General features: G+C 38.5%; 1 protein-coding gene across 1 annotated transcript in view; it reads right to left on the reverse strand.

Annotated features, from left to right (window-relative positions):
* Positions 1–17,730, reverse strand: part of KCNH8 (potassium voltage-gated channel subfamily H member 8) — a 407,588-nt gene that overhangs the window by 277,973 nt on the left and 111,885 nt on the right. Inside the window, exon 2 of the mRNA XM_058290622.2 lies at positions 4,617–4,850. Coding sequence (XP_058146605.1) covers positions 4,617–4,850 — 234 coding nt within the window. The remainder of the gene's footprint in view (positions 1–4,616; positions 4,851–17,730) is intronic.

Below are 17,730 nucleotides of genomic sequence, written 5' to 3' on the forward strand. Positions count from 1 at the left end.
AGTTTCCTAAATACCAAAAAGGATACTAAGTAGAAAGAAAGAACAGAAAACAAACCACATTTTAGAGGGAAAATAAATGTCCATCAGTAGGGGACTGGTTGAATCAGCTATAGTAAATCCATAAAATGTAATACTATGCAGCTTTTAAAAAAGAATGAATGGTCTTTAGTATATTTTCCTATAAGATATATATTCTTTTGCAAAGGACAGAAGTGTGTAAAGTGTGCTATGTGTGAGAAAATGAGGAAGACACAACTGTATATGTTTGAGGTATTAAAAAATGAGTAGACAAGCACAGAATTTATAAAATGGTTACCCTTAATTAGGTGATAATCTATTTTGTTTTCCCAGAACATCCCTGTTAATGCCTGTTGTATGTCAGTAAGGGACTGATCTTTGAAAAGACCCTAATGCTACTCATTTCTGATATATAGGTAGATCCTGGACTTGGTGTTTAGAAGAAGAACAAGAAATGGGAAATATTAACTAGCTCCTGAGCAAAGAAAATGTAAAATATTATTATCTTCATTTTGGACAGAGAACAATTTGCATATTATATTACCTGTGAAACTATTTGTCTTCATAATTATTGTTTAATTTTAAAAATGTGTTCTCTATATTGGTTTTCTCATCTATATGACAATTAGAGTATCTTCCATTTAGGATTATTCTATGATTAAAGGGGCTGATATAACTAAAAGGAAAGAGCTTGGAACAGTTTCTAGAGTACGTAAGTGTTATAAAAAGTATTAGCTGTTTTTATTATTCCAGTATTACTGACTTTTAAAGACTATACTGAATTTTATAATCATTCTGGATTTTAGGATGTCTGTGTATGTACATGATTCTATGTGTATATTCTCAGTGAGTCTCCTAGAGGAGACCAGAAGAGCACAGAGAGAAGGGGGCATAAATTCACATCCTACCGGAGCAGAGATGAGAAATAGGACCCATGCAGACTCTTCTTCCAAATCCCATCACGGTTTTATGTGGGGTTGAGCTCTGCTGTAGAATCTGTGCCCCACACTTTGCTGTGGTCAGCAAAGGGAAATGATGTCTGAGGGAGAACAAACTGGGTGGGTAGAGAAAGACGTTTCCCTAAAGAGGGTGGGGCTATCCATCCTGGAAAGAACTGAAGCAAGGACTCCCTTCAAGGTGGAGTAAAAGGAAAGGAGAGCAGACATCAAGACTTGAAGAGAGGCTAGCAGTGGGGCTCTGGGAAATGCCAGTGAAGGATTTCCCACTGTAGTTTTCCTTGGCCTCAGTGACAGGCATATTTGGCCTCGTGATCTCAGTGCGGCTTCCTTCATGATAACTATGATAAGGTGTCTTGACCCTTTAGTATAGCCTGTTCCACGTTGCCTGCCTTGGGTCAGGCTATTGGAATTGCAGGCCCGGGTGGGAGAGGAAGGGCAGCCTTTTCTCCCACCACTTCCACCATCTCCCGGGAGCAGTAGCAGCAGTAAGGAGCCAGTTAGCGGAGCAGCTCAACCACAGAACGCCGACAGGTCTCTGGAGAGGATGAGAGACAAGCACCCACTTTCTAAAACATACTAAAGAAAGTGACCCTTGAGGGAAGGAAAGCGGGCCCTTGAAGTCATAAGCTTATTTTTGAAAAATCAGAAATCCGGCCATTTTGTAAAGTATCCATAGGTCTCTCTAATAATCGATTTCGATTCCGTTCAGCAAGCATTTATGGAGAAACTACGAATTGATGGGCAATGCTTCAGGCATGGGGGATGTGGAAATAATTAATGCATAGCCTGTGCCTTCAAAGGCTCACAAATGACACAAATGACACAAATGACAGACATTTATATAAATAGCTATAATATGGCATGATTAGCATAGGGTAGAGGGCAAGTTTCAGTCACTTGTAACTGGATCAATTACTTTGCTCTGAACGTCAGACAATTCCCAATGGTGACAAGCTCAGAAGGGATCACGGCCTTTAATGACCCTCACCCCCATGGGTCCAGGGCTGCAGACATCTTATTAAAAAATCACAATGGGCACAGAAAATCCTTTGCATATTGACTCCCGCCCTGTGCTCTAGGCCTTCTACTTATCTGTCCTCCAAAGTCTCCAACCTTTGGGCTTCATATCCAGATCCTTCTCCTTGGCCTAGACCTTTCTCAGGGGCACCACATTTGGAATATTTTGATGAGACTTAAAAAGGAAGACCGGCAAATGGATTTGGAGTTTGCTATACAAGGTGCCTGTCTTACGAAGGACAAGTCTGCAGTCAGCGAATATTTCAGACAAAGGATTTCCCTCTTCCCTTTGTTCCACCAGATGGCAGTTTTATCACTGCCTACCACTCTGCATTCTCAGTGACATCCTCCATTGTCTTTTATCTCAGGCCCTCTTTTCAATGATTATGGTAGAAGTAGATAGCACTGGGAACCTTTCATTTTACCACATTTGCTAAGGAGGACTTGCCTTGTCTATTGACCCTGGGAAGGACACAATAGTCTGGGCTGTGTTCCTGGTGTAAAAGGAATATCCTATCCCTGAAGGATGTTCTTCAGTGCTTCATGGCTACTATATGTCCAGAAGCCACATGATCAAGAGATGCCTTCTGAGGACAAATAACTTATAAACAGGAATGCAGTTCCTATTTGGAGGGCCCTTTCTCTCATCGTGACATTGACTCCAGCACTAAGTCCTGGGAGTAAGATATGGCTATGGGAATAGGGGATGAACTCAAAGTGGGTAGTTCATGGAGCTACAAGGTGGAGAGGTCCCATGGCATATGCCGTATACTCTTGGTTGCTGATAAAGCCATTTCCCTAACACACACACACAACCTTCCCTAATATATTTTTTAAAGAGCATATATTGAGGATGTCAGAGTGGGAACTTAGAAAGCACATGGGTCTTTGATTATGAAAATATACCACTGAATTAACAAGGTCTAGAACCAATTCCCCTAAAGTCTGTGTTTTTATTGTTTCAATCACTACATTTGGACATTCTATTACATACAGATAAAATTATTATTTGAAACAGAGCCTACAGAATTTTGTGGATACTCAGACCTCTGAATTAGACTTGAGAAATCATATTGCCTACAGCTCATGATCCTAGCAAACTAGCATCTGCTTTTGCTAAAATATTCCAGGAACGAAGATGAGACTTGCCACTCTATTAGCAAGAGTGGTTGTTCTCAACCAGAAGTAATTTTGCTCTCCAGCGGATATTGGGCAATACCTGGAGATATTTTTAGTTGTCACAACTATGTGTATGTGTGTATTACTGGCTTCTAATCACCTAAAATGCACAGGGCAGCCTCCTGTGACAAAGAATTACCTGAGCCAAAGTAACCATAGTGCTGAGAAAACCTGCCTTAGAGAACAAGCCAAATGTTGTAACAAAAAATCACCGAAATATAGTGAGAGACTTTTGGACAGGAATGCATTTCTCTTACTCTTTTATTTCACTTAGAGTGGAAGGTGGCTATGCCCCAATAGCTAGTTTCCTTCTACCTTGTTGCTCTGCATTCTCCTACAGTACTCTTGATTGTCTAATGGTCAAAGCCAGCTCACCAGCCTGGCCTTAATATTATGATCCTAGGGACAATGGAAGGAAAGAAGTGACAGGACAAAAAATTTCATTTTTCAGGGATTTGCTTTGGAAGTTGCATAAATCAGCCCATCTCACTATCACTAGCCTGAAACTTAGGCATCTGCCCACTTAACTACTAAGGAGGGCAGGAAATGCAATCTCTAGCATGGTAGCAATGAGCCCAACTAAAACTCAGCACTCTGTTTCTAAAAGGAAGAAGAAAAGCTATTAAAGAAAGAGGGAGACTCTTAGGCACTGAGGAAAGGAAGGTATGTCCTAACTTTTGATTTAGGCTTTCCTCAAAATACTGCCTCTTGGATTCACCCCAACTAACAGTGCTCTTGGACTAGTGATATCTATTCTGATACAGGGTGCAAGCAATGCCGATGCCATACCCATCCTTAGATCCTCTTCCATCTAGTAGAGCACCATAAAACTAACCATGTGAAAGTGCTTGGTCTTTTCTCAATGGCAGTTTTGAGTCCAGGCAAATTTACTCACACCACGAGACACTGTGTCTCCTGCTTAGTCTTTGTGACTTAAGAGAGTAGTGACAAAGGCTCTGTGCCCAGGGAACCAAAAGAGAAAATGCATCTGCTGATGCTTTTAAATTAATTTCCTTTTCAGAGTGAAGCTCTGGATCTCTGTCCTTAATTATTGAGGTTGGGATGTGTTTTCGAAAGGCATAAAATTTGGAAAAATATCTCTGGCTAAAAGGTCATATGCTAATATATTTGCAACGATTGTATTTAAAATATATTGTAGGAATGACCATAATATAATAGTAATACACCTTTTTTTTGAACATATATTAACTCAGTTAATATATTGACATTGAACAATTATCATTCTAATGTTAAATTTCCTGGCAGGATTTGCTAGGAATGGCTAAAAGAAGTTCATGGTTGAAGTTATTTGTGGAACTTCCAGAACTGACTGTATTTATGTGAAACACCATTAAGCCTTGATGGGAATTAGGAGCAACTGTCAAGTTGAAAGAAGGCAACCTTTCGCAACTCTCCAATGAGCACCAAAGAAAGTCAACTCACCATTTTTCTTGTAGAACATAATTTCCCCTTTGAATTCCGTTTTTTCTTCCAAGGACTTTTCTATCTGAAGCATCAGTTGCTCATTGGTTTCAACACCAAATAAGAACTTGCAGCTGCAACTCTTCTGCATGACTTCAGTTCGCGCAAATCCAGCGAGCTCACAGAAGCCATCGGAACAGTAGACTATGGGAAAACCCTTCGCCACCTGGGCATTGGCGAGGATGAAGTTACTATCTGCAGAATGACAACGAGAAGACACTCAGCAACCCAACAAGCAAGAAACTTTTCTTTACATCATAATTACAGGGAAAATTATGAGCACATATGCTTAGCCAAGATTGCCTAAAATGTACATTCTGATGTGGGGAAAAAGACATTCCAAAATATAAAATGGCATTGATTAGCAGAAGTGTTAAGCTCTGACTTCTTGTTGCATTTTGAAAACACACTGTAAAGGCAACGTAATATTCACCGACCTGACTTTGAGACATTTACCGTCTAGACGGTAGTAAGGTATTATGCTTTTGAGCATAGATGAACGTTCATATGCTGAGTCAGTCACAATGTATTGGTGAACTTGAACAAGCACTCCACAGCTTAGTTTCCTTACTTCTGATAACCCCAAAAACAGATCTTGAGACCAGGATTTGAATGTAAGAAGTTTACTTGGCGGATGACTACAGGAAGGCAGCAAATGAGGAAATGAAATAGGGAAGAGAAGAAAGGTCATAAAGAACAAGGTAAAGAGGGATTACTGCTATGCCCTCTAGAAGAGACTGTATAGAATGGAACTCACCCAGGTTATCAATAGGTTGTCACTTTTGACCTAAAATAAGATATTTATAAAACCTGTTGACAGGTAACTTTTAGGTTCAAAATTGTCTCAAGACTGTTATTAAACTATTCATTCACTTACTCCATGCTAGACAGACAATGCTAGAGATAATATGTATCTATATGCCCACATATGAAATGTTTTTCATAATACCTAAGATAAATGTAGTGACTGGTAACTGTGGTAATCTCTAGAGAAAGGCACTCTGGCTAGAGGTGGAAAACCTCATCTTACATGTATGCCCTATGATCTCCTTTGAGTTTTGTACCATGTGTTTTAGGTATTCAAAAATAGCATGCTTAAATGAGGCTTGCAGCAGACAGTCTGTCCAGCAAGCCATGAGAAAGGAGGGACTGCAGCTACGTGCTCATGGCCAGCAAGCTTGCCCACCTCCTTTCAAACTTGTGTTGCACATGCCCAAGCACAGTCCACCATCAGCAGGCAGTGCCAAGCCCACTTTACTCAGCCTTGTTTCCATCAGCCCCTAAGCCCGTGTACCAGGATGCTAACTCTGCATCGATCCCAGCTGGAGACCCACACTCAGGGGCACTTTGTCTTGAAGCGATAGGAGTGAACTAGGTGATCTCAGACAAGTGTTTAACCCTCTCAAACTTCTCAGAAGCCTTTATGGACTATATATTAAGTTTCAGACGCTGTCCCAGATGTGGGAAGCAAAGAGTTGGTTAGACGAGGTCTCTGCCCTTAAAGATCACAGTGATGAACCAGCAGGGGTTCCCAGCTGGGTCCAGAAAGGGTCATCCTCTGCCAGGCAGTGGGGGTGTGGTCTTACTCTAACTAATTTTGCACAGCTTTGGGTCACTCTTTAGCAATGGTCTCTTCCTCTCTCCATTTTAAAACTTTGAAAATATGAACACAAGGCATCAACCAAGGGAAACATCCCGAAAGAGCTTTTGGAGTGCTTTCAGAAGCTTTCTTTCAGTCACCATGTTCACTGACTTTCTACTGTCTGGCATGGTTCTACCAGATGGCACGTCCTGGGGGGAGGGGACAGGGGGTGTTCCAAGAAAAATAAGGCATATTCTCTAACTCTAGGCTATTACCGTTCAGTTAAATAAATACATGAATATCAGGAACATGAAAGCCCACCATAAGATAAATACCAAATTAGTGGTGTACAGGTAATAAGAACCATCACAATTCAGAGATTAAAGACTTTAGGCTTTGAAAACAGTTAGCTAGAAATAGGACAAAAATAGATGGAGAGGGCTTATCAAAAGTCCTGGAATGTTGGGAGCAGATGCCAAATGGAGTGAGTTCAGAGGATGAATGGGGCGACACGAATTGGAGAAACTGAGGATAACTAACATTGCATTTTTGTCCTAAAGTCCACTTTGTCCATTATTTATATAGCTATATTACTAGAGTTTTATCTTGTTACCATTTGTCTGGTATATCTCTAGTATAGTTGGTATGTCTATTTACTTTCAACCTTTCTTGGGACTTATGTTTTAGTTGAGTTTTATACTTGGCAGATATTAAATATTTTTTTAAAAGCACAATATGAAAATATATCCTTCAACCTGAGATTAATATATTTGATTTTATCATAATTAGTTAATAGATAATATTGGATTTTGACCAACATAATCTGTGCCTTGTCATCTTCATGTTTTATCTTTTCACTGCCTTTTTTAGAATTAAGAAATATAAATTGCCTAAAAAAGATCATATAACAATATTTAAAAACAACAATAAATATCCAAAAACCATTCATCTGGACATTATTCCTGTGTGCACTACAGAAGCTGTATTTCCCTCCTTCCTCAAAGAAGCCCATTACTTGAATTTATGTATTAATTACACCTATTTTTATAGTTTTTACATGTATCCTCATGCAGCATATTGCCTAGGTTTTTTTCTGATTTTTAAGTTATATATTATGGTATTTCATTCTGCATATACCATAGTAATTCGCTATTTTCATTAATTCCATTGGCATCTTTATAATCATTGACAGTCATAAGAAAGAACTAATCCTTCAAAGCAACATAAACTTCTGAAAAGGAGCTACTTAATTCACCAAGTTGCCTGATCTGTGTGTTTCAGTTAAGAATTATGGGGTGTTTGGGGTAGTTAATCCTTCCTGCAAATATACTACAAAAACAAAGCAAAAAAAGGGAATGTATTTGGCTTTTTAAATTTATATTTAGGACTTGTCCTCATATGCAACTGCATTTCAGTTCCAAGGAGAAGTCAGTGGCAGCTGGCACCCCATAAAGCTCAGTGTACTGGCTATATGAATAGTTTCCCTTTTGGGGAAAGAGCAGTTCTTCTTGTCCGGCTGTCTACGTGGAAACACATGCTTTGCTGAATACTAGTGCTGGAATCCCCAGAAAAGAAACATGACATTTACTTTAGAATTAGGTAAAACAAATCCACTGTTATAAGGATTACGAACCCATCGTGGATATATCACTATCAACAATGTGCAACGATATTTAACCTTTTAAGGAATCAATTATGCATAAGTGATACGCATTTAAACACCACACTTTCTTCTCCCAGCTTGTTTCTAAGTCATCCTTTTGTGTTTATTCAGTTTCAAAGTACCAATAAACAGTAGAACTAAGTATGTTTACATATGAGGCATGTGATTATGTCTCTAAATGCTTCCTTAACAAGAAGGTTTCAGGGATCATCAAATGAAATCTCACGGTTGGTCCAATCTCTTAATATGAAGCACCACCTTCCCCTCCAAATGGAGGTGTCCTATTCATCTTTGATTTCTGAAACACAAAGGGAATTAGAGTAGGAATGGAAAGGAATAGAGAAGAAAAAAAAAAAATAGGGAGAAGGCAATTTCCTTTCATCCTTGTACTTGTTCTCCTTTTCAGAGAAGAACGCTCAGACCTGTAGAAGTTGAGTTTCCAATCTCAGCCCCAAACTAGAAATTAGATGTGACTTGTTCTCTAATAAGAAGAGAAATGAGAACTGGGTGAATTTTAGAAAAATATTTTTACTTCTCCCAGTCTCCAAAGAACATAAAATCACAGATTTTTTTTCCAAAGAGACAATTAATTAAAAATCCAGTAATGAGAACCAAAGGAGGTAAACACCCAGCAAGATGATGGCAGGATAAGGAGCTCCTAGAGTCAGCTCCTGCTACAGGGCTGTTAGTAAACACCCAGAGCTCTCTGGAGCTCGCTGAAGCACCTGTTTGGGGGCTCCAGGAGACCAGAAGAGCATCCTGCCACATCCTTGAAGGAATAGAAGGAGGAGACTGCCCATCTGCAGAGAAGACTCATAAGTAGAGGCTCCATGCCCCAGAGGCTGGTGCCTATCCTCCACTGGAGTCACAAGTCACCTCAGTAGAAGTTCTGTGGCTGGAATTGGAAGCTCCACTTCCCAAAAATAGGGGACTAAGGGACAATTGGTCACCACCTTCAGCTGCCGATTAGTGGGTTCATGTGCTAGAGGATAATCCTGGGAGCAACTGAAATTTGAAACTGTCCAAGCAGGAAAGAGGCCAGGAGCCGCCATCTTACCTCCACACCAGTCATGAAGGGAAGTGGGGTGGACTGAAAACCACAGTACTGGTGGGGACTGGCTTCTTTCCATCCAGGTCAGATTGCAGCTCTAGCCTAGGCCCCAGTCCCACCTCTGGCAGGGAGGAAGCTGGGGGGACCTGCACCAGCAGGAAAATACAGACCATACCATGGAACCCAGTGATCATCCTACTTTGACAGCATAAGCTGTCCCAGGAGCTATTCTGTGGTTGGAATTGGAAGCTCCATTTCCCCAAAACAGGGGAGGAGGAGATGGTTGGCCACCAACTTCAGCTACTGATTAATAAATTCAGCTGGCTGAAGTATAACCCTAAGAACCGCTAAAGTTTGAACTTTGTCCAGGTTGGAAAGAGGCTGGTGACCACCATATTGATTCCACTCCAGTCTGAGGGGAAGCCCAGCTGACTGAAAATCACAGTGATGGTAGGAACCAGTTTCTTTCATCCAGATCATCCTGCAGCCATAGACTATGCTTCAGCTCCACCTCTGGCAGGGAGGAGGCTGGTGGGCCCTGCACCAGCCTATCCAGGTAACTGCAGGTATAGTCAACTGGCACAGACTGAATAGTCTTAAGTCTACTGGGGAAACTGCAGTCATCTTGGACCCGCACTGCAAAGACTGCTGCCCACACCTGCAGCTCTATCCCTGCCCTAGGCAAGGGAGAAAGGGGCCTGAAGCTTCATCAGTCTCTCTTGGCAACTATAGTCTAGGCCTGCACAACTTGGATTATTATACACAGCTGTGATTCTGTGCCTATCCCTGGAAAAGGAGAAAGTTGAGAGAAGCTTCTTTGGTCCCTGGGGCAATGAGGGCAGCTTGAGCCTCCACAGCTGGCAGCATCATCTACATCCTTGGCTCCCACTATACAACCAGCAAGGGAGAAAGGGCAGGAAGCCCTAAAGAGAAAAACTGCACTCAGAATAAATACATCAGGTAAGCCAGATGCCAAGACACCAACAAAAATTACAATCCACACCAAGAAACAGGAAGATACGGCCCAGTTAAGGGAATAAGATAAGCCTCCATATGACATAAGGAGTTGAAACAACTAATAATAAATATTCAAACAAATCTCCTTAACAAATTCAATGAGATAGCTAAAGAGATTAAGGATATTAAGAAGATACTGGATGAGCACAAAGAAGAATTTGAAAGAATAATAGAAAAATAGATCTTATGGGAATGAAAGGTGCAATAAATTAAATAAAAAATATATTGGAATATATAATAGCAGATTTGAGGAGGCAGAAGAAAGGATTGGTGAGCTTGAAGAAATGACCTCTGAAAGTGAACGTACAGAAGAACAAGTGAAGGAAAGAATGGAAAAAATTGAACAGGGTCTCCAGCAACTAAACGACAGCAAGAGATGTGCAAACATACATGTCACAGGTGTCCCAGAAGGAGAAGGAAAAAGGGTAGAAGAAACAGTTGAAGAAATAATGGTAGAAATTTTCCCAACCCTCTTGAAGGACATGGGTATCCATGTCCAAGAAGCACAACATACTCCCATCTGAAAAAATCCAAATAGACCAACTCCAAGACACATACTAATCAGAATGCCAAATGCCAAAAACAAAGAGAATTCTGAGAGCAGCAAGAGAAAAGCAATGCATAACATATAAGGGATACCCAATAAGATTAAGTGCTGATTTCTTATCAGAAATCATGGAGGCAAGAAGACAGTGGTATGATATATTTAAGATACTGCAAGAGAAAAACTTCCAGCCAAACTGTCTTTCAAAAATGAAAGTGAGTTTAGAATATTCCCACAAAAACAGAAACTGAGAGAGTGTGTAACCAAGAGACCAACTAAAGGGTGTGCTACAGCCTGAGAAGATAAAACAGAGAGAGAGGCTTAGAAGAGAGTATAGAAATGAAGATTATATCAGTAAAAGTAACTAAAAGTGCCAAAAAAGTGGTGAAAACAAAATATGACAGATTAAACACAAATATTTAGGAACAAACTTAATCAATGGTGCAAAGCACTTGTATTCAGAAAACTACAATTCATTGTTAAAAGAAATTTTAAAAGACCTAAATAAATGGAAGAAAGTTCCATTCTCATGGATTGGAAGCCTAAATATTATTAAGAAGTCAATTCTACTCAAATTGATATACAGATTCAGTGCAATCCTGAAAAAAATTCCACCAGCATTTTAAAAATAAATGGAAAGCATGATTACCAAATTTATTTGGAAGAGTAAGTGGTCCTGAATAGCCAGAAACATCTTAAAAAGGACAAGCAAAGTTGGAGGACTCTCACTTCCAGACTTTAAATCATATTACCTAGCTACAGTGGTAAAGACAGCATGATACTGCTATATGACACATACATAGACCAATATAACCAAACTGATGGTTCAGAAACACCCTCACATCTAGGGTCAAGATATTTTTGACAAGCCTGTCAAACCCACCCAGCTCAGGCAGAACAGTCCATTAAAAAAATGGTGCTGGAAGAACTGGATATCCATAGCCAAAAAAAAAAAAAAAGGAACGAGGACCCCTATCTCACACCTACAGAAATTAAATCAGAATAGAATAAAAGCCTAAAGATAAAATCAGGAACGATAAAACTTTTAGAAGAAAATGTAGGAAAATATCTTCAAGACCTGGTGGTAGGTGAGGGATTCCTAAAGGAAATAAGAGAGGACTGAGATGGACTATTGATGTTCAAAGTATGTAGAAGTTTTAATTAGCTTTACTGTAAAAGTGTAGAAATGTATAAAGTTGACGGTACCACAATATAGTGAATTACAGCTGGTTTATAAATGGGAATGTGGCCGAAAAGGGTAGCCTAGGGATGTAAGTGCCAATTGACAGAAAGCTAGAGAATAATCTAGGGACTGAATAACACATTAAAGCCAAAGGCAGATGAGAATTGTGGTTGATGGTTCCAATACAAGAGTGTCCTTTGTGAGTTAGAGCAGGTATACATCACTACTGCAGGATAGTTGAAATGTGAAGAAGCACGGGAAAAAAACAACTGGGATAACCTATGGACTGTGGTTAACAGAAATAATGTAATGTTCATGCATCTATGCCAAAGATGTACTGCGTTGATAATGTAGGAGTGTTGAAGAAGTGTGCCAAATGTATGCTTATGGACCTGGTAATAATCTGATGCTATTACCTCATAATCTATAACAAATGTGCCACCATGGTGTCATATGTTGATAGAGGGGTGCTGTATGGGAATTCTGCACATGAGCATGATTGTTTTGTAAGTTTACAACTTTTGTCATAAAAATATATTTAAGAAATAATAATAGGGTAGGTCAGGGGAAAAATACACCAAATGTAAGATAAGGACGTTAGTTAGTAGCAAGATTTTGATGATATTCTTTCATAATTTGTAACCAATGTCTCATAACAATGCAAACTGTTGGAGGTGGGTTAATGTATGGGACTCTTGTGTGATGTTATGCATGTTTGCTTTGCAAGTTCACAACATTTACTATACACTTCTTGTTTATGTACGTTCACATATACATATATAATATAAAAAATAATAATAATAGGGTGGGTTGAGGGGAAAATACAGCAAATACAAGATGCTTTGGTTAGTAGTAATATTTTGAAGATGCTCTTCAATCATAGTTAAAAATGTTTCACAACAATGCAAGGTGTTGGTGGTAGGGTAAGGCATGACAGTCCTGTATGATGTTATGTATGTTTGTTTTATAAGTTCACAACTACTACTACACACTTATAGTTTATGCATAAGTGACATACTTCAATAAAGGAAAAGAAAAAAGAAAAAAAATCTAGTTGTGACATGTCCTAATCAAATTTGGATTTTTCAGCAACCCCTAAATCACTTCATCATTTCCTCCCGAAAGTAAATATTTCAATTTGGTGGCAACGCTCTTGGTTTCAAAACATTTCACAAAGTCCTACTTCAGTCTCTCACAGAAGTTATAGAAATATGAATTCTGTTCAGCTGCTCTGATTTCTGATCTCCTCATGCCTTTTTAACGTATATATCACAGTACTTCTCAATTTTTTTCCCTTGATCTATTATCCTATTGGTGGAAGCAAATGAATATGTATTCCAAAAAGACTGGAATTATAGATCTAAGCTCAATATTGTTTTGCAATCTCACACTTAAAAAACTTAAAAATTCACCAATATTTTGTATTCTACTCTCTTGAATATATCCATGTTTGTTTTAATGTTTCTGATTTTGTTTTAATGTAATCAGGCCAAAATTTTTAATTCAAATAAAACTTGAGGAAGATACGCTGTTTACAATGACGTTGCGTATACCATTTAAGTATACCACTACATAACCTAGGTTTGAGAATTGCACCTCTATGTAGGATAGCGCAGTCTCAAATATTTAAAGACAGTCCAAGAACTCCATGTGACAAACTCCTGGGTCCACTCAAACCCATTGGGGTCATTGCTAGACATTGACTCGGCAATGAAGAGAAACCTATAGGTGATTTTTCACCCCCTTGGATTCTTCTGGCAGTAATGCATAAATTGAGACTTTGATGTTTCAAATATTTTATTTCTGACAAACACCTCTGATATTGGTTCTATTTTAAAACAAAATTTCATGTTGTGTTAGCAAATACACATACTAACAGTGGGCTTACCGTGCCGACACGGTAGACTAGCAAATTCAAGTAACCTCTTGTTCTCATTTTCTTGCAGAACATAAGAAGCAAAGTGTGAACTTCTAATCTTGTTTAATGAGTTGCCTCCATATTTTCAGAATTACCTTTACATATTGGTTCAACAAAGACAACATTCGTACTTCTCGTGATAGTGAACACAACCATCTCTTGAGATTACTTGACTCAGGCAAACACACTAGGACTTTAAAATATTTAAATGATCTCTGCACTTTATATTGATTTCAGGGAGCTAATTGCATCATTTCCAAGTATGATGGCATCTTCATTAGGTCAATGGTACTGGAAGCAAAGCTAAAGTTCTCAGACAGCCCGTTTCCAAAATGTAGGTGGTTACTTGGATTTGAGAGACTTTTAACCTTATTTTTAAAAGTGGATGAAAATTTGCAAAGAGATATTCTGGTAGAACTGGAAATTAACACACAACCCAGTGTCATGCTTCAAATAGTCACACTGCTCATCTTCAGCCTTAATTTTGGCTTGCTTTTTTAAAATACTGCAAAAATGATCACTTCCGACAGATAAAAATTAAAAGAAAACTTTGTAACAAAGTTCAAAGCAGGAACTTTATCAAGTGCTGAAGTAGCCGTCAAAAGCAATAACTTTTATTTATAAGAACATCTTGCTCACTAAAGTTCATTGAACAAATAAGCTCAGAGACAAATCCAGACAAATGTGCCTTACAACATTGCTGCTGAGAACCTGGCCCTGGAACCAGTAACTTTGGTGTCACCACAGAACTTCTTAGAAATGCAGAACCTTTTGTCTCAATGTACATCTCCTGAATCAGAGTCTACATTTTACCAAAATTCATATGCACATTGAAAGTTTGAGAAGCTTATTTAGAACATCCCTGGAAAGTTCTACAAGAACCTTGTGACACGTATGATGGCGTGGCTGAGGATAAGACAGGAAAGCAGATATTTTTCATTGATTACCCTGTTTAATTTTTGAATGCCACACCACACATGTGTAATGCCTATCCAAAAATATACTCTTTAAGGGTGAATTTTAACTATTCCTTTTAGTGGTTAAATAACTTGACTAAAAACAATAGCCTTTAAAATGTATCAATAAAATTGATTTTTTTTAAAGTGTAAAAAAAAATAATAGCCTTGATAAAATTTTAAAATTACAGAAATTTCAAAGGCCTAACAAATAAAGATAAAACCTCTTAAAGATAAATTTTAAGCAAATTTAGCATGCTCATTATCATAACAAAATCATCGATGTATTTTGCAAATTCTACTTTTCTCAGCTGTGTGAGTTTCAGTGCTGAGTTGCACAAATTTTTCCAGGTTTATTGTCTCACTGTTCAGTAAATGAATTTAATTTCGAGAAAGAACGCTTTGTTTTATTAATGCTGGTACAGTGACAATGCTCATCAAAAGTAAAATGAATGAAGGAGAAACTTCAGAAAGCCTAAAGGCAATAATGAAATGCTATTCTTTCACAATTAATTCTCTACAAACCTGTATTTAATAACATTAAAACGTGACCCACTTCTCTCCAGTTCTAGTCTTACAGAATTAATCTTTTAGACAAATGGTTTCTCACATCTTCTGTTTACTGTTTTAAAAAAGTAGTAGTATTATGAAGACTCTGCCGGGACAGGTACCCTCCAAAGGGCAGGTGTTTGATGTGCTTTGTTCATTAATGTCCTCAGAACACCAAGGACAGGGCCTGGCACGTAGTAGGTACTCAGCAAATATTTGCTAAATAGGCAACATATACTTGGAACCTGGTAGTTGGTTTAAAGTACACCAAATTCAAGGCCAGTAGGTTTTCATCTTAATTACTTGTTTCATTGTTTAGCAGAAATCATTTATGACAAACCAGCACTTTTGCTTTAAAAATAAAGTCACTATTTCCCTTAATCAGCCCAACTTGTGCCCTTGTTTTCATCCTCACATGCCACCCTTTCAGTAAAGTCTTTGTTAAGGAGACATGGACGGACATTTTCTATTGGAAAACGGGTTAAACAAAAACAGTGAAAAATGCTAAACAAAACCCAATCTCCAAAATTTAAAATGAAAAAAAAAAAAATATATATATATATATAGGTCGCTTCTACTTAGTGAATGAAACTACTGTGCGCACATGAATTAACCATTTTGGGGACCCTTCTGCACCCTTCGAGGTCATGGAGGGACTACCTCGTAATTTTCGAATCCAGGGCACTGTGTTTTAGCCACTACCCTGGCAGGGGGCAGGGAGGCTGACCTGTTCCAAACAATGCCTGGAAAGACACAGGTCTGATGTAAATGACTCTGAATTTGCATATCTATTATTCCTGTATTTTCATACTTAAAATTCCTTCCCCTCTTATCCCAAAAGTCAAACATGACTCCTCGAATAGCTTCCTAGGAACCTCAAGCTTTTGCTCTGGCCATCTCAAAGAACAGGGCAGGAGAAAGCCTGGACTTTGCCAAATAGTCCCCCTTTTCAGGCTGCCCAAGGGGACGACATAAAAATTCCAGGTCCCACAACTCAAAGGAAAATAAGATAGAATTAGGAAGAAAGTGATGGGAGAAGGTGGCGTGCCTTGGCAACCACAGGGCCTGGATTTTCTGGAACCATGCTCATTTAGTGTAATTTTACTCATAAGTAAATTACCAAATATTTGACTAATTGTGATTTAAGTTCTATATCTTTGTAAAACTTTTCTTAGGAACTTATTAGAAATTAAAAAAAATAAATAAGGCCACATGACTACCTTTTGTGTGTGGAAAAAACATGATTATTTATTTTGCCATTTTATCTGGCATATTGAAAGACAGACAAAGTGGAATCTAACAAATGAAAGCAGTCATAGTCTATAAATACCCAGATTGCTAAAATATTTAATTTCACATGTCCCCAGATTGTCCTCCAGACCAATCGAGAGTTTGCTTACAATTATGCTTAATTCAAAGAATATTTTCTTTTAATCTCAAACAGATTGGAGCAATCTCTTCAAATGTACATGAAGATTTGGGGGAAAAGGATTAATTCAGGCGCATTTTCATAATTTTATCTTTTTGTTTTTGGACACTTAAAGGTCTTTTAAACTCACATTGTTGAAGACAACACAAACAAATTAGTATACCTAATGCAGCAGAGTGGCCTGGACTTGCTCTCTCTGTCCAAGCTGTGTTTCTATTCTGCTGAAGCTAATGCTATTCAAATGTTTGTCATAATTTGGTAGCATTTTCCAGAACGTGTCCGCCATGTAGTCTTCTCTGCTTCACAGCACTAATTTTAGATTAAACAGGAAAGGTGAGTGGTTTTACAGGAGATAATTGTAAGTTAAGTAGTGGAAAAACAAGTTAACTAATTTGATATACATATTCCATGGCTATGTCAATGTTTTATTCTAGTGTCTTTGTAATAATGCAGAGAGAATATAAAACTTTAATTAAGGTGAAATCAGCTTAAAGCAAGTCTCTGGGAATTTGTGGGAAAGGTAGAGTGAAGAAGTAGATAATAAACAAGAGGCAAAGCAACGTATACAGATGCATTACAAAACTGAGATGAGTAAGAGGGAGGCAGCCAAATAAACAGACTGAAATAAAGCAGATAATAGCTGCTGTTCATTAAGCAGCTGTGATATGTCGGGCAGTCAGTTCAGCATTTTGTACTTTGATTCTCTGGCCCTCACAAAGGCATCTTCTAATAGGAATCATATAGAAGAAGGGACTTGGGCTCAGAGAAGCTGAATAGATGAACAATGCAACACAGCAAGTTAAAACATCCTTAGAGCTACAATGTCGCTTGAGTTCTTTGGGACACAGAGGTGAAATAGAACTGGGACTACCTAGAGGCTCCTTATCACTAAGTCCAATATTTCTCAACATGAAGCCTTCATCAACCTCCGTCAGAACCTCCTGCTTATTAAAATTTCCATTTTCTGTGCCTCACGTCAGGTCTAATCGATTAAAATCTCCATGACATGGTGACTGGGAACCTCAATTTTAAACCAGATGATTCATATTACCCCAAAATTTAAGAGCATCTACCTTAATGAAGGAGGGCGCAGATTTTATTTCTCAGTTTCCAACTTGGGGAGGGAATGCCCCTTTCATAGAGGAACATATATCAGGTTTCTAATATTTGGGTGGCTTTCCCT

Source organism: Dasypus novemcinctus, chromosome 31 (assembly GCF_030445035.2).
Source record: "Dasypus novemcinctus isolate mDasNov1 chromosome 31, mDasNov1.1.hap2, whole genome shotgun sequence".
Lineage (NCBI taxonomy): Eukaryota > Metazoa > Chordata > Mammalia > Cingulata > Dasypodidae > Dasypus > Dasypus novemcinctus.